General features: G+C 38.6%; 2 protein-coding genes across 3 annotated transcripts in view; one reads left to right on the top strand and one right to left on the bottom strand.

The window, feature by feature from the left end:
* The window catches only part of IARS2 (isoleucyl-tRNA synthetase 2, mitochondrial), a 28,487-nt gene extending 20,280 nt beyond the window's left edge, over nt 1-8,207 (bottom strand). Inside the window, exons 1-12 of the mRNA XM_027453125.3 lie at nt 7,934-8,207; nt 7,681-7,803; nt 6,522-6,678; nt 5,508-5,656; nt 5,376-5,425; nt 5,168-5,277; nt 4,992-5,082; nt 4,508-4,623; nt 3,336-3,505; nt 2,294-2,384; nt 1,928-2,079; nt 810-970 (exon numbers count right to left, since the gene is read on the bottom strand). Coding sequence (XP_027308926.3) covers nt 810-970; nt 1,928-2,079; nt 2,294-2,384; nt 3,336-3,505; nt 4,508-4,623; nt 4,992-5,082; nt 5,168-5,277; nt 5,376-5,425; nt 5,508-5,656; nt 6,522-6,678; nt 7,681-7,803; nt 7,934-8,161 — 1,598 coding nt within the window. The 5' untranslated portion in view covers nt 8,162-8,207. The remainder of the gene's footprint in view (nt 1-809; nt 971-1,927; nt 2,080-2,293; nt 2,385-3,335; nt 3,506-4,507; nt 4,624-4,991; nt 5,083-5,167; nt 5,278-5,375; nt 5,426-5,507; nt 5,657-6,521; nt 6,679-7,680; nt 7,804-7,933) is intronic.
* Nucleotides 8,208-8,359: 152 nt separating this feature from the next.
* On the top strand, nt 8,360-20,218 carry BPNT1 (3'(2'), 5'-bisphosphate nucleotidase 1). 2 transcript variants are annotated; one of them, XM_027453126.3, is made up of 9 exons: nt 8,360-8,500; nt 10,211-10,335; nt 14,324-14,428; nt 14,719-14,826; nt 15,359-15,407; nt 16,550-16,641; nt 17,064-17,261; nt 18,136-18,241; nt 19,584-20,218. In XM_027453126.3, the coding sequence occupies exons 2-9, from the start codon at nt 10,219-10,221 to the stop codon at nt 19,730-19,732; spliced, it is 924 nt and encodes a 307-aa protein (XP_027308927.1). In that variant the 5' UTR covers nt 8,360-8,500; nt 10,211-10,218; the 3' UTR covers nt 19,733-20,218. The 2 variants fall into 2 exon arrangements, with proteins under 2 accessions (XP_027308927.1, XP_071891629.1); XM_072035528.1 differs by lacking the exon at nt 8,360-8,500 and adding an exon at nt 8,603-8,697.
* The last annotated feature ends 2,040 nt before the right edge of the window (nt 20,219-22,258 follow it).

Here is a 22,258-nt window from a genome sequence, read left to right as displayed (position 1 = left end):
AACAATGAACATTCACGGTTGGATACTCCTCTGCTCGCCAAAGGGGTACAAAGCAGCACCCTATTACGCCTTCAGAGACAAAAAGGATTGCATTTGGTCGAGGTTTCTTGTTTTCCATAGCTGGATTTTTTCTACATTACACTACCTGGCATTCCCAAAACACAATGTTTGCAATAACTGGCTACTATTAACTTAACCAGAAGATGGCAGAATAAGGCTAGCATCTGAAGCATTAGACCTACCTACCTACCAACTCATACAGCCAAAGGTCACTCACATTTATTGTGGCTGTCTCTTCAAAAACACTCTCATTTTACTTTGAAACAAAGTATAGTTATTTATTTTGCAACTGACTTGGTTATTCCTCTTCAGATTTCTCAGTGTCAGTTACTGAGTTTCAGTAACTGACATGCTGAAAAGTTACTTTGACAAAATATCTACGTTATTCAATTCATACTGCTAAGATTACAGTTATAATCTATAAACCAGCTACAACTTGCATTTTATTCCTTGCTTAAATGTAAAAGCCAGTGACTAATGCTAGGTCACTTAACTTGAAGATGGAGATGTAAGTGGCAATTGCTATGAAAGGGACTCTTCAGATAACTTCAGTACCTAAGCAATTTGATTCCTAGCACTTAAAAAGTCATATTCAGTAATGACTTTTTGATTATTAGGTGTGTGTATAAACAACTGCAAGTAATAACATGTATTTATACCTATATATTTAGAAGTTTCATAATATTTTATAACTGCAGTACCACAGTGCTCTTTCTTTCATTTTTCAGTATTTGAAGTTAGATAAATACCTGTTTATCAGGCTTTCTCCCGTGTTCTTCTGATAAAAAACAGGAATTGGAACACCCCAACATCTTTGCCGTGATATACACCAAAACGTCCTTCTATCCAGCATTTCTAGCATTCTGTTCATTGCAGACGTAGGAACAATTTTCACTTTTTTCAGCACTTCCTATAAAGTAAGACAGTGAGTTGTTGAACAAGATTCAGCATTCAGACACATGGTGGTTGTGCTATCAGTAAAAAAGGTCCATGCCTACAGTCCTACTCCCAGTATTGAGTAGTATGTTCTCAGGCAACTGTCACATTTAATTTACTCCACCACACATTGCTCTTCAGTAATATACTTAGAATACTCTATGTACATGTTCCCAGAGAGCAACCAATATTTTTTTGCCAGCTCTGTTTCACAGACACACTAACGTGAGTTAGAAGTGGCTTCAGTATCTCTATCTGATGCTTAATAGCTCATTGTGTCTTTGAAACTACATCTTGATACTCACACCCAATCACACTGAGTAAGTGTAATTTATTTTTTTTCTTTCTAGACAATGACAGACATGGAATGAATGACTCATACCCTAATTAGAATAAAATCACTGTTACCGAAGACAGCCCAATGCGCTGGTCAGAATTTTCTGTGCTGATACATATAATTTCATTTAAAAAAAGAAAGTGCTTTTAAGTAATTTTAAATAAGACCATGGCCAAACGAACAGAGGAGCAAATAAAGATGTATGGCCATGCAAGGTTACTTTAATAACAAAAGTAACTTTACTAGGGACAGAAATACCATGCTTAAAGGTATTAGATAAGAAGAGAGTTTTTTTTTTTTTAAACTCTCTTTTGGGGAAAAGAAATTCAGTAGTTCTTTAAGAATCTTATGCATCCCCCATAAATGCTATGAACAAACATCTCAGTCATTTATTTATCCTGAAATGTATCAATACTGACAAAAAATAAAATGACAGCACTAGTCATTTCTACAAATAACTACAGACACTACCTAGTTTACAAGTTGCTAACACTTGAGAAGAACACATTTCAGAGTGACCTACAGCAAGACTTTTCCTGATTTAACAGCAGCTGATGTCATTTGGAATGTCCCACAAAAAAAAGTAAAACATACCTGTGCTGCAGCTTTTACACTTGCTGTGTTTACAAACCACTGCTTGCTGGCACGAATAATCATTGGTTTTTTAGTTCTCCAGTCATATGGGTAGCTATGCACGTATTTCTCCTCTTTCAACAAACTCCCAGCTGCTTGAAGCATCTTAATGACTGAGTGAAAAAATGAGGCAAGATACAAATCAGATTTAACCATAGTGGTCCTGTTAACCTTGATTCATTTATTTCCACAATTGACACATAATAAGAAGTGCCTGTGTCTCATCCATATTCAAAACATATGACTGTATGTTCATAGGAACCCTCAAGAACCTTCAGGAATGTAACTGATAATAAAGTAACAAATGGCTGAACATCAAATACTCACCAGCTTCATTTCCTTCTTCGAGTACATTCTTCTTTTGAAGTTCAGGACCTGCAGCTTCAGTAAAATATCCGCTTTCATCCACAAGGCACTCCTAAAAATAAAAATGCTAATCGTATCAATAAAATACTACATGACAATTAATTACTATTTTTGGTATTCAAAAGCGAGTTAAGTGCTATGCTAAGTAGCTACTTTTCTGATGAAAAGCAAACTATGTTTTATTTACATACACTTCAAACTGCAATTTAGTAGTTTACCAGACAGACAAGCAACTTTGACCTACGAGAAGAAACAAGCACCATGAGGTTTACAAAAATTCCACAACTGTTTTCCAGCAAATCCCTGGTTAGTATTTCAATGATTTTTCAAATTAACAGTTAAACAACAAAAACAAAAGCAACCAAAGCAAAACAAGAAATAAGAGAATAAAGAGGTTTTAAAACATCTCAAGAGCCACCTCTTCAAAAACCCAAAAGAGAAGAACATCCCGTATTTTCATTTCCACCAAACACAAACTGATCATGCATAACCAAACAGCATGCATGTTTAAAAAACCACTGGCACACAAGGATACTATGTATTAAAAGAAATTTAGTCCCTTAATTGTAATTTTTTTCCTTATTCAAGAATACTCCAAGCTTTACCAAAAAATAATAGTAATTATTAATTATGGTAATACCTACATAACCAGTTATTTACTAGTCTGCAAGGTACAGCTCGTACTGACAGAATTGTTGTCTATGTTATCATTTAAAAAAAAGATGAAATAAAGCAAAATCACACACAAAAAAAAAAACACATAGAAACAAAAAAAAAATCAACTTCTATCACTTTCCTGGAAGCTTTAATTAACGGATGGAAAACTATCCTTTTATTCTGATACACACTTTAAGCTTAGTCCTGCATTCCTTTAGGCTGTTAGTGATACACTTATCTGAATGCTTTTAAACATTTTCAAGTTTTATACAAAAGTTTGACAATAGCTTTATGGGCATGTGATCAACAGTTACAGGAAAGCAAGAACAAAAGCTGAAAAAAGTACCGTGGGTAGCTGATGGTGAGAAGCTACACTGTAGTCTTCCATACCATGAGCTGGGGCTGTATGAACTAATCCTGTTCCTTTTGCCATTGTCACATGATTTGCAGGTAGCAGGGGAGATACTCTGCCAGGAATTGTAGGATGAGCACAGGAACCATCTGCCAAATCTGTACCTGGTGTGGAGAAAAAAAAAATAGAAAAAAGGAGAGAATAGAGAAACAATTAATGCATTCAGCTTGTCTCATCAGAGAGCAGAAACTGGACAACTGATCATCAGCATATGCTTGCTGATACTTCCATATTTAATACTATTTTATCTTATTTGTAGGTCCCCATCCAAATGCTTTCAAGTAATCTGCATTTTTAATTCTGCAAACTTTTTTTTTCTTTCTCTTTGAAGTAAAAGCTTTATTGAAGTAAAAGCTTTACTTCTACCTGAGACAATGCTCTCAAAAATAAGACATGGCAAAAGACCAGAGTAACATGAAAAGTCATAGAAACAGATTTCTCACCTCCTCTAGGTACACATATTTCCAGCTTTGCATCACAGACATAAGCAAATGAATAAAATTCACGAATGACATATTAAATCCCAACTCAAAACATTGAATCAGAAGTCTGCCTGTTAAGAACTATTACTATGCAGTATGTTAGGATGCAAACTTAATGGCTTTAGTTCCTTAGTATAGACAACAGATGCAGTCTTCATAGTTATGAAGAATGCTTAAGAGAACTCTTAACAAGAACTTAGGAATCTTAAATGACAACAATGGCTAACAGAACTACCAGTTATGTTGCGCTAGGTGTTTTTTCAATAGTTTTCATAGAATTTAGCCATTAGGCAGTCAGTAAGCATACTTGTAGCTTATTCTCATGAACAAGGGCTGAAACACAGACATACTGCAGTCAGTGTAATGAAGAGTTTGAGCCTAAACAAACTTCCATTCCATGTTTAAATTTTCCAAGCGTAAATCCAGATTTTAAAAAGTACCCTGTATCTGAAATTCTCAATCGTATATTTCAACACACGAAGACTGAGTCTGACAGACTACTCTTCATATTGTTTCAGGGAGGCATGTTCTCAGAATATAAACAAACATAATAAAACATCAAAACGGAATCAGTTTTCAGTTACCTACACAATTTCTAAGCAACTTAACAATATTAAAACCTACCTTTGCACGTTGAAATAACCTCAAACTGTGTGTCCAAAACAGCAGCTGTAGATTCAACTCTATCTGCAGCTAGAATGAAGTATTCACCAGTAGTTGTACATTTCACAATTGAATATCTACAACGTAAATATATATTTATGATGATACTAAATAATTACAAACACCAGAAAACTTAAAATTGTTTAAACACTCTCTAAAAAGATGGCATAATGGGTTTTAAGATCTATATATTCAATTCACTCAGTGTCAAAACAACTTCAAGATAGAACAACATAAGAAAGAAGAAATGAAAATGAACTAAAAATGAAAGAATAAATTAGTATATTAATAGAGATACAGAACAAAGCTTACAATTGCATCAATTAAAAAGGAAGTAAGATGCATCAAATAAAACTTAATGGTTGTCCACAATGTTTTAATTTCATTTTACTGTCAAGTATTGATAAGGAACGACACAGATCAGTGAACTAAGCTAAAGACTTACGCTGAATCTGGCATGTAACAAACTGCTTGATTCGCTGGCACAGTCCATGGTTGTGTGGTCCAGACCAGCACACTAGCAGGGGACAATCCATCTACAGATGCAAATAAAAAATGCTTTACTTATAATTATCGTAAAAATAAAAGCACTAAGACTTAAAAAATATCCAAGAATCATACCTATCACAGAGGTCAGCTTAGGCGGTGTCTTCAACAGGGGAAATTTTATATACGCAGAACGACTGACATGCTGCTCATTGTATTCCAGCTCTGCTTCAGCCAAGGCTGTTCTGGGTAGATATCAAACTTACGTTAGCACACTTGAACGTGAAAAGCTGTCGATATCCTTGTTAAAAGTTTTAAGACAAAATAGTAAGCTGATTCTTACTTTGCTGAAGGAGACCAAAACACAGGTTTATAGTCCTGATAAATGAAACCCTAAAGGGGGGAAAAAAGAAAGTTAAGAGAATCAAAACTCATAACACAATCAAAAATGTACTTCAGCAGAATTTCAGCATACCTTATCATACATCTTGTGGAAGACTCTCAGCTGGTTCGCTTCATACTTTGGATCAAATGTATGGTAGCAGTTCTCCCAATCTGCCATTATACCCCAGCGAATGAAGGCAGATTTCTGTTTCTCCATTGCTCTTTCTGCAAATTTTCTGGCTGAAAGGAGTAGTTCGATTAGGTATACAGTTTCTCTGATAAGTCTGATAAGGTCAATACTATATCATTTAAAATATGCTATTGGCATTTTGGGAAGAGCCTGAGCTGAGCATATTGAAACTATGCACTAATTACGGATATGTATTAAATAATTATTAAGGCTCAAAAAATTATGTATTTCAGAGAATTACTTATATGAAGTGACCATAAAGGGTAAAAAGACCTAGTGGACGCATTATTTGACTAATATGAAGACGTACAGCACAACGTCTCTAGAAGATAAGCTGCCTTCATAAGGGAGAGGAAAAAAAATAAACGTATTTAACCATGAAGACAATTTCTCAAGATGCTCTATGAAATACCAGAAAATAAGAATGAAAATAAATCACCTGATTTTGATGCTGATCTAAACTTTTCAATGCAATATGCACATGAAATTATTAGCCGATTACGTTGCTGCAATTTCACGCTAAAGTGGTTTCAAATGCTCTTTGCAAATAGTTTTGCAGCTGAATGTTGATGTCTTTCAATACATAATGCATTTTTTTTTTAAAGTTTCCATATAATGCAGACCAACTTTCTCTGAAAGGATCACCCATATAGTTTTGCAGTGTTATTGAAAGCAGAGTCAACACATTCTTAAGTATGATATTGAGCCAAACCGTCCTGACAAAGCCAGTACTCAGTGTGCTTGGCAAATACATACAGTGATCCTCAAAAACGTCACCAATACCTCACAGAAAAAAAGTACACAAAAAAGTATAAAAGCTATATATAAAGAATAAAATTCAAAATATGGTGAGTAGGATGTAGAAATATCTAAGCCAACTTTTTTCCAGTAAGGATATTGCAAACAGTAGTTTACCTTTTTGCCTAATTTCCATTGGTGAAAGATTTTCAGCTCCTTTGACTTCTGACAATGCCTTCAACTCAATTGGCAATCCATGACAATCCCATCCTGGAACATAGTGTACTTTATAACCTCTCATCATATAGAAACGATTAGTGATGTCCTTCAAGATCTGAAAAGACAGAAGGGTCAGTTAGCACTTTGGCTCCCCCAAGTGGAAGAGCGACATTATTACTCAAGATGCTAGAATTAAATACAAAAGGTAGCGTAATTATTTTACAGTTAACGTATTTCTGATTTTTCTCGCCCATCATCTTACACTTTGGCAGAACCTCAAAGGGCCTCCCAGCAAAAGAATTGACATTCAGCATAATTGAAAGATGCAGCTTAAAAACTTGCAGGACTTTAGGTGAGCAAATCCTACTGGCCCTCTTTTTTGAGCATTTAGCTAGACTTAGTTTGCTTAGTGCACGTTATTTTTTCTTGATATAAATGATCACCTAACAAAACGTGGGGTTTTCAGAAGTCCAGCCTTTTGAACTAGTACCTTAAGAAGCTGTGGGTCACATTTTATTCTTTTCCACTCTGTAGTATATGCAACACTGTAATTCTCAAGATCGAATCTAAACATACCCACACTTGTTTAGCAGTATTATTTTGAACCTGAAATGCGTATTTTAAAAGCTGCCTACATTTAATCATTGTGGTTCTACTGAAGATACCCAGATAAAATAAAAGACTAAATGCAGTGTAATGAAATTGCAAACTACCCCCCAAAAAAGGAGAATAAAGCACGGGTCAAGTATGCATTACAGTAAATATTTACGTGTGCATGTATACACTCACCTACACGTGTATGCGTGATAAGTTCATGAAACACAAACCATGCATTTAAAATGGTTTGGGAACGAGTTAAAAGCTACGCTTTCTCTAAAAATGCTTACTCATTTACTGAAATATTCAGCATGACAGATGAACGCTTAGCATGTAGGTGCGATGCCTGGGCATGCATTAGTTAGGTCAGGGTACGGTGCCCATATCAGTGTGATACTGTACACTTTGTGTGTCACCAGGCGGCACGGCAGCTACAAGCCCTGCGTGCCCGAACAGGGGGCAGCGTGCTTAACACGAGCGGTGAGGGGAGCGCCGGGGGAGGCAGGGGCTGCGCCTTTACTTTATTTAACGCGTGGCCAACGTGGGGGTCTCCGTTGGCGTACGGGGGTCCGTCGTGGAGGCAGAACTCCTGCTTCGCCTTCCGTTGCCTCTGCCAGGCGTACAGCGCCGAGAAGCCGCTTTTCTGCGGAGAGAAGCACAGAGCACAGCACAGCGCAGCTCAGCCGGCGGCCGCTCGCACCCCCCCTGCGCCTCCCTGCGCCCCGGGGCCGGGCCCCAGCCCCAGCCCCAGCCCCAGCCCCCCCCAACCCCACCTGCTGCGTCTCCAGCTCGGTGTCGGGCTGCAGCCGGCCGGGCAGCTGGGCGGCGAAGCGGCTGCGCGGCAGCAGCACGCTGTCCCGGTACTCGCCCTCGGCCAGCGGCTGCCGGCTGCCGGCCTCCGAGGCGGCCCCGGCCCGGAGCCGGAGCCGGAGCCGGAGCCGGGCCCCGACCCCAGCCCCGGCCCCAGCCCGGGCCCTGGCCGCCACCGAGGCCCGCAGCATCTCCGCGCTCCGCCGCGCTTCCGCCTGCGCTACGGCGAGCGGCCGGCGCCGACGGGCCGCGCCGAGGGACACGCCGCGCCGCAACGCGTTTCCCTGCCGCGCGGCGGGAGGAACGAGGCGGGGTGGGAGAAGAGAGGGGGGGGGGAGGATGCGAGGGGACGGCCCCCTGGGTCGCGCCACCCCGCCGCCAGGTCGCTGTCGTGTGTCGCGACAGGCAGCGGCCCGGCCGGCAAGGGCGTGCTGCGGAGCGGGGCAGGGCCTGCGGTGGGAAGGGGCGGGCCCGCGGCCGGTGAGGAGAGGGGAGCGCGGCCGGGACGCGCCGGGACGGGGCCGCAGCGGGTGAGTGAGGGCTGGGGGGGGAAGGGGAGGGCGGGTTTGGGGCTGGATCTGGCCTAATTTACACCAAAAAGTGCCCTCATCGCGAGGCCTGGCGCGCGGGGAGGTGCAGCCCTACGGAGATACCAGGCAGCTTCTGCGTGTTCTCGCCTCAGCGCTTGCTCCCAACCAGGGAGAGGGCTGTGCAGCTCGCCTTTTCGGTGCCTCTTCAGCAAATCGTGGTTTTCATGGGGGTATTTTAAAGTTTGCCTAAAGGTTTCGTAGGGTTTCTCCACAGAAAGCTTGGAAAATCCAAGGGAAGTGCATCCAAGGAACGCGCTGGGTCAAGCTTCAAGCCCCCAAGGCAGCGTTTCCCTGTTGCTTTCTGAGGCTTCTGCATCTTCATGCACACATTTGGTGCGCTGAGCAGCGAAATACTAAGTTTTAGCCTCACTTTATGAAGCAGAAGTGAATGTGCAATGAAAGGCCACACAAAGGATGGGGAGCTGCGGTTAAAACCTGAATTATCTTCTTCTAAACTCAGTTCTTTCTCCCAAACTTCCCATCTAATTGTCCTAATTTGTCTGCTCTGAAAAGTGCTCATGATCCAGATGTTTTCAATATGTAATAAGCGACATTTTATTTTACTTCTTTCTACCTTATTTCATGTGGGGGTATGTTATAATAGTGTATTTCTTTCTACATTTTATGACGCATACTTGCTCTGCATTTTTTCAGTTGTTTGGGAGCAGCTTTTTGCCACTGATAGCATTTCCAAAATTTCCTCTGTAGCCATTGCTGCCTGTCCAAGATAGGCAGCGTATGCTTTGGGTATGGACCTTGGCTATTCTGCATGACTCCAGAGCACTTTGCTCCCATCCATCAGCAGTAAATAATAATAATTAACATTAGCAACTGTGCTTTCTGAATATACTTATACAAATGGTCTACTCTTTTAGCTTCAGAGATCTTCTGACGTTTAAAGATACCTCTGCAGTGTTTCTAAAATGCTGAAAAGGTCCTTAAACCAGCTACATTTAGGATTTTGATGCCTGTAACGTTGCCATTTGCCTTTGCTTTAAATAGAGGTGAATTTAGGGTCACTTCAACATCATATACAGTAGCTGGACTTATCACCTAATTATATTATACTTAGATATCTCAAGCAAGAAAGGAGCAGTGTTGTATAATGACTTATTGCCACTTAAGCAATACTTGCTGAAAGTGCTGCAAATAGCGTGTGACTGTGAGAGAAGCCTAATACTTATCGTATTCTGTTTGGTGATTAATTGCATTTTTTCTAGCTCTGTGCTCATAAGTTTTCCTTGGAAGTAAATCATGTACGTGAGCTCTTCCAAAAAAAGGTGCAGTCTACACAGGTAGAAGAATTGTAAGGAAATCATAAAAAGCAATTAGCTCTGCATTTTAAAGGTTATGGAATGATTGTCAACACTTCTTATTCCTGATAATAATTCCAGGTACAAAAAACCTGAGAGGAAAGGGTGATTACTGGCCTTGAGCTACAGGGATAGTTGCTCTTTAATTACAAATTGAAGGCATAGTGAATTGCATTGAAAAGTCACAGCTCACTATTACTACTCACTGTAATTCACTTCCCCCTTCCTACTCAGCTTAAATAACCTGTATCTGTTTGGAATGTTATATAAAATATTTTCCTTCTTGTCATCCCTTATTTTTAAAGAAGTGTGCAAACTTGGTTTTGTTTCTTTTCAGCATTCAGTATGGCGTCTCCAACTCTGCTTATGCGTGTGGTTGCCTCTGCATATTCCGTTGCGGAAAAAGCTGCGACAATTGTTAGAAATGTAATGGCTACAGGAGACCTGGGGATAGTGGAGAAGGTATTTCTTTTACTTTGTTCCAGTTCCACTTCTTTTATCAAGATACGGGTCAAGCTGGTATTTTTGAAGATCAGAGCTGGGAAAGGCAATGCAGTTGATTCAAGTTGCTTGACCTCGCCTCTTTGATACAAAAACCCTTGTTAAAGGATTAAAAGAGCATTAGAGTGTTTTTGAAGGATGTTATGATGCCTAAAAGGAACAAATTTTTTCCTGGCACCCCCCACAAAACACAAGGTTTGGATAGCAAATTTCAAATCAGTGTTCATACTAACGCATCTTTCCCGTTAATTTCCACATGTGTGTTCTAACATCTGTAGTGCAGCATGTTATTGGTCCTTGTGAATTTTGTGTTAGGACAAGCCAATCTTTTTTCTTAAGAAGAAAAAAAAAAAAGAACCTTAGCTTTTATTGTAAATCATGCTTTTCAAAGTTAGTTTGGCACTTCAAAATTAATTGTAAATAGGAAATAGACCTGAAATTACAATAATCTGTGTGAAGTTCTTAATTTGCTGTAAGTTAGTGTGCTGCACTGATAAACCAGGGTCTGGGTTATGACTGCAGTACTGGAAGTGGTGGAAATAATTTTTAAGGTTAATTCTAGCTTTATGGGTAGGTTACAGTGTTGTGGTCTGCATTAAATATTTATTTATTTTATGGAATCATAGAATGGTTTTAGTTGGAAGGGACCTTAAAGATCATCTAGTTCCAACCCCTCTACCATGGGCAGGGATGCCTGCCAGTAGATCAGGTTGGTTGCCCAAAGCCCCACCCAACCTGACCTTGAACACTACCAGGGACAGGGCACTGATAGGTCCTCTGGGCTATCTGTTCCAGTTCCTTACCACCCTCTGAGTAAAGATTTTCTTCCTTATACCTAATCTAAACCTACCCTCTTTTAGTATTTAGCTTGTATTTATACTTGGAATTGCCCCAGCCCAGATGCAGGACCTTTCACTTAGCCATGTTGAACTTCATGAGGTTCACTCAGGTGCGTCTCTTCAGCCTGTCAAGGTCTTTCTGGATGCTTCCCTCAAGCGTGTTGACTGTACCACTCAGCTTGGTGTCATCAGCAAGCTTGCTGAGGGTGCACTCAGTCCCACTGTCCATGTCCCCAACAAAGATGTCCCAGGGTCTTCCTATTTTCCCTTTTTAAGAATGGGGTTATGTCAGTGGGAACTCCAGCAGACTGCCACGACTACTCAGATGGGATGGACGGTGGCTTAGTAAGTACATCCACCAGTTCCCTCAGGACCTGCATCTCATCAGGTCCCAAGGACTTGCACGCCTACAGGTGTGTTAGTTGATCTCAAACTCGATCTTCTTCTATACTGGGCAGTTCATCATTCTCCCAGTCCTTACCTTTTCCTTCTGTGACTTGGGTGGTGTGGCTAGAGTACTTTCCTGTGAAGACTGAGGCAAAAATGTCGTTCAGTACCTCAGCCTTCTTCATATGCTGAGTAACCAGGTCTCCTGTTTCTTTCTGGAGAGGGCACACATTTCCTAGTTTTCCTTTCACCACTGACATTCTTACAGAAGCTCTTCTTGTTGCCTTTGATGTCCCTGACCAAATTTAATTCTATCAGTGCTTTGGCTTTCCTAACCTGATCCGTGGTTGCTTGGACAATTTCTCTGTATTTCTCCCAAGCTACCTGTCCTTGCTTCCACCCTCTGTAGGCTTTCTTTCTGCATTTCAGTTTGGCCTGGATCTCCTTATTCTTCTGTGCAGGCCTCCTGGCATTTTTGCCTGATTTCCTCTTTGTTGGGATGCATTGCTCCAGAGCTTGAAAGAGGTGATCCTTGAATGTTAACCAGCATTTTTGGTCCCCTCTTCCCTCCAGGGCTTTGTCCTACAGTACTCTACCAAGCAGATCCTTGAAGAGGCCAAGGACTGCTCTCATGGAGTCCAGGTTACGAGCTTGCTGTGTGCCCTCCTACTGCCCTTAAGATCTTGAACTCCACCATTTCATGGTTGCTGCTGGCAAGTCTGCCCTTGAGCTTCACGTTCCCCACCAGCCCCTCCTTATTAGTGAGAACAAGGTCCAGCATAGCACCTCTCCTTTTTGGCGCCACTTGGAGAAGGAAGTTATCATCAACGCATTCCAGGAACCTGCCCTGGTCTTTTCATGGTTATTTTTGCTGTTTACATTGAAGCCATTGCTGATATTTATGTTTTTCTAGAAGTAAGCACTTTCAGCCAGTTGTACAGAGAAGACCAACCCTTTATGACTTCTATTGCCAGATCAGAGAGTAGATGCAAAAAGAAAGCTTTCTTTTTATTTCTTCCCATTTAACCAGTTATACTCACTAGTGAGAAAATATTTGCATTTTTTTTCCTTTTTTTCCCCATATTTTTTTCTGAGCATTTAAAATCAGGTATATGGGGAGAGAGGATTTAGAAAACCTGGAAGGAAATGATCTATTTTCAAAAGAATTTAGATGTATAGCAGTGTTCTCTGAAACAAATACATTATGCTTTCTAACATAACCTGCTTTTTCAGGTTCTTGGAAAATCTTGTAGTGTAGTTGCATTAGTAAGCCTTAAAATACTTCTGTTCAGAGATTAAAAGGAACCATTATCTGTAGTTAGATTAACTGGTTAACTTTAAATGCATAAACAGATTTCATTAAGCTTACTTTTTTTTTCTTTCTTTTTCTTATTTATTGAGAGTCCACATATGTTAAGGTAATTTTACCTAAAAATAATTGATTGGTTTCATCAGCTTAGTTTTTTGTGTTTTTTTTTTTTTTTAATGCAGGAAGTTTAATATTATTTCCCAGTAAATCAGAGATGCATTGCTTAATCATCATCTAAAATAATAAAACCAACAAACAAGCAATTTTGAACTCTGATCAGGTCAATAATTGTAAGTACAGTGTAACAAAAACTGGCAGAAGTAATAGGTGATATAGCTTCTAAATAAGAGCACTGATTGTACCTACCTTATTTTTATGAATACTACAAACACACAAAATCAGGTTGAAAACAGTGACCAACAGGAAAGGTTCCTGTCTTAGGAGCTAGCAATCTCAAAGAATTCCTGCAAGCTTTTTATCAAAGGTGGCTGGGAAAGAAAGAGAGTGTAAGAGAGAGAACCTGTATGTGCCTATGCGTTATAGATGGTAGAGAAGAGAGATGCAAAAGAACATAAAGTTCTCATCATTCATTCACTTTCTGCAGGTAGGAAACCTCGAGACCAATTCCATCTGGCTTTATTGAAAGCTTTAGAAAAGCTAGGAAGACAGTGTTCCACCTTTTCCCTCACAACAGTGACCTCCCATCCATTTATCACAATGAGGAAAAAGTGGTCCAAGGACAGTTGAATTTTTAGCTGGCTTCTCCACTCCCTCCCCTGATGTTCAGAGTTTTCTTTTTCCCAGTCAACTCAAAAATCTCCATTTGTATTGCTTCTCTTTGTAGCCCTTCTACTTTTTTTTTTTTTTTTTTTTTTTTGTTTAGGAAGACATGTTGTCCTGCTATTCCTTTACTGTTGATGACTGTTTTGAAGAACTACAAGTTAGATTAATTGGACCTTTAAATCACCTTTTACTATCACCTCTATCTCTCTTCTCTTTCCGAATTTGCTCTATCTTTCCAGTGTGCCTTAAAATACTTACTTTTACCTGTTAACACGTTAATTTCTGCCTTTGTTCTTCTTATATCTGGGTTTATACTTGTATTACTTTATTCTTTACATAGTGTAATATTTGCACAAATACACGTTCAGTATGTTTGCATCCATGAATAAGAATGCAGCATTTATGGCATGTATTGTTCCAATATCATACCAGTGTATCTTAGTTCAGAGGTATACAGGGAAAGAAACTTCTAGTCATTAGCCTGCCTCTGTCAGGACAATAAATATCATTAGGTTAATGATTTGTCAAATTAAAATTCTTTTTCTTTACAAGGTAGATATTCAGGGTGCAATATAAGTCGTTATACTATTTTTGTTTTGACGTACCTAAGTTTCTATCCATTCTTTGACAGAGTGGAGCCAATGACTTGCAGACCAAAGCTGACCGACTGGTACAAAAGAGCATTTGTGCTTCACTGGCACGGAAGTTTCCCAAGGTGACGATCATAGGAGAAGAAGTAAGTACCTGATTTATTTCTTACTAACAATTTAGGATGTGGTAACTCACAGTGGAATTTACTTTGGCAAGTTTAAGGAAATACCTCTTTGGAAAAAAAACATAGATACCCATCCCATTTTATCTTTCCATTGCATTAGCTTTGTCAAGTAAGTTGCGAGCCAATCCATAAGGCAAATTGAGGAGAGTCCAACACCTTTTAAAATAAAATATAGTAATTATTATTTTTATTTTATTACATTTATTATATTAATATTATCATTACTATAATATGATAAAACCTTTTATTAGGAACTACCCCCTGATGAGGTAGATGAGGAATTAATTGAAGATGGACACTGTGAAGAAATACTGAAGAAAACTTGTCCTGCTCAGTACACTGGAATTAAAGAGGAAGAGGTAATGTTATAAGTTGGCTTTCATATTTTACACTATTCTATTTACTGGTTACTGACTTTAAGTAAGAATGCATTGAGAAGAAAGATTATTTTAATGTTGCCAATTTTTCTTTTTGGTCTGAAAACTGAAATACAGTCTCGAGAATCACACCTCTGGAGCTGGAAATGGTGGATATCTCATTGTGCAACAAAGGGAAATGGAAATTTGATTCTTACAACTTGTGATTCAAATTTATTTGAACCAAATTGACTTTGGACATGAGAAAGTAATGTCATTTCCATGTTCAATTTAAATATTGATACCTCTGTTAAGATATTTGCTGACAAGTTCCAATCAGTTTTCAAGACCTTTTTTTGGTAAAATACTAATAATGTAGGCTTCAGTCCTATATCATAATGCTAAAAATTTGAATGTATTTGTTTGCTGTCTTTTGTAAGGAAATAAAATGCACTAAAGTAAAATATATAGTTTGTGTGTTTATTACGTGATTTGTATTTGTTTACTCTGTTCCTTAATTTTTATTTTTTAACAGCTTGTAATATGGGTTGATCCTTTGGATGGAACCAAAGAGTACACTGAAGGTTGGTTTCTCAGTTCTGCAGATTCAAAAACTTACAGCAATGCAATAAAGTAGCATGTACGTTTATGATAGAAGCTGCATACAATATTGTTTCATAAGGCTGATTTTGTTTCTGTACTCTGTAAGTACTATGGATTTTTTTAATCATTCCATTCAGTTCCGACCAGTATTGAATATTCCTGATGGGCTACCAAGTTCCCACCAGTTTTTATTATTTCAAGGAGCAAAGGGCTGCTTTTAATTGCTAGCAGGTTGCCTTAAAAATTCTTTAGTTAAATAAGCTTACAATTTCTTACATGCTTTGAACTGGAGGATTAAATCTCCTGTACACACAGGAATATGCTCAGTTACATTTACATCATCCTCTTCAAACTATTCAAATGGCCTAGCTTCCTGCTGCATCTTTTAGTTGGTTAACATAAAATCTTTTAGTGAGATTTTTTTTTTCCCCATTTTCAGGGAGAGAGATGTAAAACTGTCATCTAGTTGCTGGTTTTGGAAACCATTAAAGAATTTATACTCCCGGTTTTAGAAGAATGTCATCATATTCTTATAGCAAATTTTCAGTACCTAAAGGAGGGACTCTTTGTTGGGAGTGGAGTGACGAAGACAAAGGAGAATGGCTTTAAACTAAAAGAGGGCAGATTTAGATTAGGTATAAGGACTAAATACTTTATTCAGAGGGTGGTAAGGCACAGGAAGAGGTTGCCCAGAGAGCTGTGGATGCCCCATCCCTGGTAGTGTTCAAGGCCAGGCTGAATGGGGCTTTGGGCAACCTGGTCTGGTGAGAGGTATCCCTGCCCATCCATGGCAGAGGGTTGGAACTGGATGGGCTTTAAGGTGTCTTCCAAACTAGGCCATTCTGTGATTCTGTATGCTGCTGTGTAGTTTACCTTGAAACTTTTCTCATTATGTATTAATTATAACATAGCTCACACTAGAGAAATTACTTTTGGAGTGTTTTTTGCAGACCTTGAGGCAAACTGACTAAATCAAACATTTTACACCGGAAAATCCTGATTAGTGTTTGTATTTTTAAGATACCACTTTGCATATCGATTCATGGACTTTTATTGAAGGTTTACTTTTTTTTAATACTTTCTCTTTTTCAGCCATAACTGTATTCATATTATTTCTGTACAGGTCTCCTTGACCATGTAACAGTTCTCATTGGAATTGCTTATGGAGGCAAAGCAATAGCAGGAGTTATTAACCAGCCATATTACAACTATGAGGTATTAAATGCATTGATATATTTGAGAGCATTTGGTGATTTGTAACTGTCACTTCTATTACATTTCTAGTTAGCACACTTGAAACTAGAATTAAGTAGAGAAATATGCACGTATTAGTTTATCAGTGGAGGGAGGCAGAATATAATGCCTTACCATAATTTCACAGATGAGAAATGGTAAATGAACTTCTGAAGGTTATATGACATCATTGCCATAGAGGGAAAGAGATCTGAGGTGTCCTGATTTTCTGCTCTGGACTCCAGAGTATTTCCTTTTAAGTGCCACCATTTAAATGAATATCCCAGTATTAATATTATATTCCCTAAGATGGAAAGATGTCTCTAGCTACTCTTTTCTATTTGTCCTTTAAATACTGACCATTGTGGTTAACCATCATCTGGACCTGTGTATCTTTTCCATAGGCAGGAGCTAATGCTACATTGGGCAGGACAATTTGGGGAGTCCTGGGCCTAGGTGCCTTTGGATTTCAGCTCACAGAAGCACCTGCTGGCAAACACATCATTGTTACCACCCGTTCTCACAGCAGTGCCCTGGTAAATGACTGCATCAGTGCTATGAACCCAGACAACGTCATCAGAGTTGGAGGAGCAGGAAATAAGGTATGAAAACTCCAAATCTTTTGGTTTGATTGGGATGTGGTACCTTTGGAAGAAGAAGAATTATGAAAGAAAACTGTTGGTTACCTGCATGAGTGTACAGGAGTCTTCCTCCTCCTTCCCTGGCATGACTTGTCTTCCTAGCACTCAGTCTGCCATGGGGTAAGGAGTCAAAATTTGGTACAGATATATTTGTAACAATGGCCATGCTGGACATAGCTGAAGTCTGTCTTTCCCTAGTATTCTGTTACTAGAACAGAAACTAAAAAGGTAAGAAAAGACCAGGATGACTAATGGGAATTCAGTATGATCATAACTAGACTTTTCCAGCTGTTCACATTAGATAGTTGGAGAAAAAGCCCTGTAAGAAACACATGTCTAAGGATAAATGTAGGAGCAGTACACAGTAATATGTCCTTTGCAAACCTTCTTTGCAAATGGAATACTCTCGTACCACAGTTTTGAAAGCTTACTTTTGTCATGGCTGTCAAAAAGACCCTTGAATGTCTTTTTTCAAACATGTGCATAGGCCCAAATGTGTCTAAGATAACACAGAGAGAGTAAGATAACACAGAGAGAGTTTCCACTTTACTTTTGTAATACTTGCACAAGATAAGGAATCTTGTTTCTGGAACTAAAAGCAGATTTTCACCCTTTAGAATGTTTATATAACAATCAAAATAGATCACTTGGGATGGTAATACAGTATATCTTTCTAAATCTTAATGTATATGTATTCTGTAATACATGAAAGGACTGGTACTTATTTTCAATTTACAGAATAAACTGATCTAATCCCAGTTTCCTGGTGTTATTTTTTAACTGTTTCTAAATGCCTAGATTCTTTGCAATGATTACCACTCTGTTTTCATATTAGATCATTCAGCTTATAGAAGGCAAGGCATCTGCTTATGTATATGCCAGTCCTGGATGCAAGAAGTGGGATACATGTGCACCTGAAGCTATTCTACATGCTGTGGGAGGTAAGTTAACAGTATTCAAATTCCTCTCTGAAGTAAGTGAAACTGCATCAGTTTAAAATCATTTATACTTTTCATAGAAAGAAAAGAATTTCAAAACATGCCTTTGGAAAGAAAAATTACATTATGTATATATGTGTGTGGTCATGGTTCACTAGGGGCTGAGCCCTCTGAAATCAACAGTAACTCCAAAGGGGCAGCAAATTATGCTCAGGAAAGCATTATGTTACTGTTTTACCCCTCACTAATATAGTCAAATAATGAAAAAAACAAATTCCAAAATTTTGAGTATACTATTTTTTTTATTTTCAAAGCATTTTTTTCTATTGGCTACTACTATACAGTAAAATCACATTGTCCTACTAACTAGACACAAGAGTTCATTATTGCTAACATGTTGTTGTGTAACATGTGGATATTGCATTCTTTATAACAGCAAAAAAAGGCTAAATCATGCAGTTGTTCCTTGGATATACAAACTCCAAAATTGAGTTATTAATGTAATTCAGTAAAATTAGTGGTCTCCAGCCAAAATAAGTCACTTCACCTTTCTAGGGAGGAATGGGATAGAGAAGTTATGAAAAGTTTGACTAACAAGAATTTGAATATAATATTTTCCTGTTGTTTGCATTGATAACCAGTATATGCTAATACTGTTTTTTAATCTCCTGAATTCTGTCAAGCAAATATATGGGCTTCACGACAGCATGATTTATTTATCTCCTCTGTAGTCTACAGTATAGCGTTGATAACTGGGATAGCTTTAAACAGGTTAGCTCAGGCACAAAAAAACAAGCAATCTGGGGCGGCACAGTGCTGTATTTAGCCTCCTAGTTATGCAGGTATCGTGTGGTTAAATTAGCTTGCATTAAAATCCCTGTTGCTCTTGCTAAGTGATTTCTCCAAACTCTTTTAAAACCAGCTGGGGTATTTCTATTTTATGCTGTAGTTTGTGTTATAGATATGCCCTGGCTTTTACCTGAACTGAGAATTTTACTATCCTTCTTGTCAACTGCCAATGTATTAAATACTCAGGACACATTTTAATTTATCCATAGGAGAGAGCTGTTGTTTTCTGTTTCCTGAAACATGAGGAATTGAAGTATTGCTGAAAGAAAACACAACCGATTAGTTATTTGATTTCAGTGAATAAAAAACTGTTATGCTCAAACTGGGCAAAAACATCGTATTTCACATCTAAAGACAGGCACTTGTACCTCAAAGAATATCTGGCTTTTGTTTTCTTATTGATTTGGTTTTTTAGTTATATCACTATACTAACAAATTAGATTATTCCTCTCCAACTGCTATTTGCTGGAATGAAATGTTTTTGTTTTGTTTTCAGGCAAGATAACTGATATCCATGGAAACTCATTTCAGTATAACAAGGAAGTGAAACACATGAATTCAGCTGGGGTCCTTGCCACCTTGAGAAATTATGACTATTATGCCAGTCGTATTCCTAGCACCGTTAAGCAATCTCTTGTGCCTTAAAGCAGTAAAGCATCTTCACTCAGCCTGGAAAGCCGAGAAAGTAAGATGGGAGGAAAAGAAAGAAGAAGATAACTGAGCTTGAAATTGTTTTACAAAATCTGAACCTAATTCTTACGTTAAACAGTTAAATAATTTCAAAATTACCTGCAGACTGTCTACATAAAATGTTGGATCAGATTGTTTTGCTGTGTTTAGCAGATAACACAATAATGACATTTCTTCAATAGTTGCTTTCCCTGCTCTTCGGAAGTAGAGTGTTCATTCTTCATGTGATATGACTGTGGTTAACTACTGCTAACTGTAACAGTGCAATCCAAAAATCATCTTCAAATTCAGGGCACAAAATCTCGTTAAGTCATTTAACAAATTTCGTTTAATGTTTTTGTTGTATGTACTCAACAAGAGTTTATTGTGTTAAATGCAAATGGAGTAAGAATTTGTCTGGATGGATTAACTCATTTATTATTATAAAGTTGATTGTTTTGATTCTTAGAAGTGAAATGTGTTCTTTATAGGCAGGGGTATGTGTATTTCAGGATGGAATGAAGCTGTTTTGTTTTTTGTTTGGATTCCCTTAAAGTTGTTGACCAGGATCTGTTTTCTATACAGGCAACTCCTGAGGTAATTTATTTCCTACAGGACTTCTGTCATATATATGTAGCAGTAATTAATGTAATCCTTTACAATGATGCTGTGGTCCTTTCTATCTAGCCAAACTAGGGTAGTTTTAAGTTAGTTCTAGAGGGGTTCTATATGCTTCATAATTCCGAAACAGTTAAGCTGTTTAAAAGCTATTTTTGCATTCATTGAACTCAACCAGCCAATAGTAACCGTTTCATCTGGCTGTTTTATGATCATACATGTTATTTTGCTTACCAAATATTTTAAGATTCTCTTTGGTGTTTAATGCCTGCTCTCACTTCATGAAAGACTGTATCTTTCAGTTCAAGGTATGTACCAACCAAGTTAAAGTTCTGTACAGAATAGACACACAATTACAACTGTGAGGTATTAAATGCACTGATATATTTGAGAGCATTGGGAAATTTGTAACTCACCTCTATGACATTTCTAGTTAGCACGCTTGAAACTAGAAAGTGTGTGCTGGAGTTAATGTTGTGTGGGGAAGGAATTCCCAGCTTCCCTCTGATCTGAAATTCCTCTGGCAGGGTCTATGCCTCCTCAATCCTGGAGAGTTAGGAGCATCTTTACTGGGGGTCCTAGGTTACTCTCTCATATGTGGGGACAACAGAAATTTAATTTTTTTTTTTGTGTCTAAATTGAGAGCAAAAGTTCCAGGTGCCTTTCTAAGAGCAAGTGAACTTGACAATACCATATTCCCCTCCAATGGAGCACAGGTTAAAAGACAGGAGAGTAGGGGTCAATACCACCTAAAATGATCTTTAAAAACTGAAAGACTGTTTCAGTCAGCCTTCCCCCATAGGTGTGAGGGCTAGAGAAGCAGGATTGAATTGTCCAGCCTACTTGAATGCGGAAGAGAACAGGAAGAAGGAAGTTAGGTATCATCAGCTAAAACTGGCGACCTTAGTTAATATAGATGAAGTCTCTTTAAGAAGAATGAAGACTCTGGAGTATCTTGACTCAGTGGGGCACGTCTGTTTTCTCCAGATTTTATGATGTAAGCCCTTCACCCTCAAATCAAGGAGTCTTAGGGCCCCCCTTCCCCTAAAAACGCGACACATACTGAGTGGTTGCCAGTTTCAACAGACTGCACACAGTTGTTCTTTTCTGTTTGTTCTCTGTGCACAGAGAAGTGACATCTGCTGAGTTCTCAGGCGTGTGGTGCTAGGGAGGGTGTCTGAATTTGCTTACTTTCTTAAAGCCTGAATAGCAAAGTTCTTCCAGCATGGTTTGTTTCCTTTAATCTTGCCTGACATTAGCAAAGTAGCCTACAAGTTGCACTGAACCCCTTCTATGTCCTCCTTGCCCACAAGATTAATATATAATAACCACACTAACTCCTAATATAACTAATAATCCTAATAACCACACTCTGCGTCCACTCAGTCTTTAAGCTATCACAGAACTTAAAGATACAAATGCTCTGTTTTCCATACAGATTTCCATAAAAAAATCCAAATACAGTTTTTGATAGTGTTCATGTTATACAAATTTATTTCTACTTTCATCAAACAACATACTTAACAAGTCTGACCTTTCTAACTGCAACTAGAGTCCTTGGACTTGATGTTTTCCTCTCAGTGGTAGTACCAACATGACTTCAGTGAAGCAACGCCAGGCTTTTCCTGATTGTTCTTATAGCTAACTGGCTTAAAGCTAGCTGTATTTCCAGCAAGCAGGAACATCTTAACATCAAAAGATATGAACAAGGCAGCTATTGCTGAAGGGTTCCCAGTCTCCCTATGTGCAAACATGGAAAAGGAACGGGGGAAGCTCTTTTTCCTTTGTGAGGACAGCTTATCCCTATAACATTTACCGATAAATTAGCAAGAATATCACTTACCTCACCCTATCATCATCAGCCAGTCCGTAATGCTATCATTA

This window comes from Anas platyrhynchos, chromosome 3 (genome assembly GCF_047663525.1).
Source record: "Anas platyrhynchos isolate ZD024472 breed Pekin duck chromosome 3, IASCAAS_PekinDuck_T2T, whole genome shotgun sequence".
Classification (NCBI taxonomy): domain Eukaryota; kingdom Metazoa; phylum Chordata; class Aves; order Anseriformes; family Anatidae; genus Anas; species Anas platyrhynchos.
The sequence above is the reverse complement of the archived record's forward strand: the minus strand, read 5'-3'. Positions and strand labels throughout refer to the sequence as shown.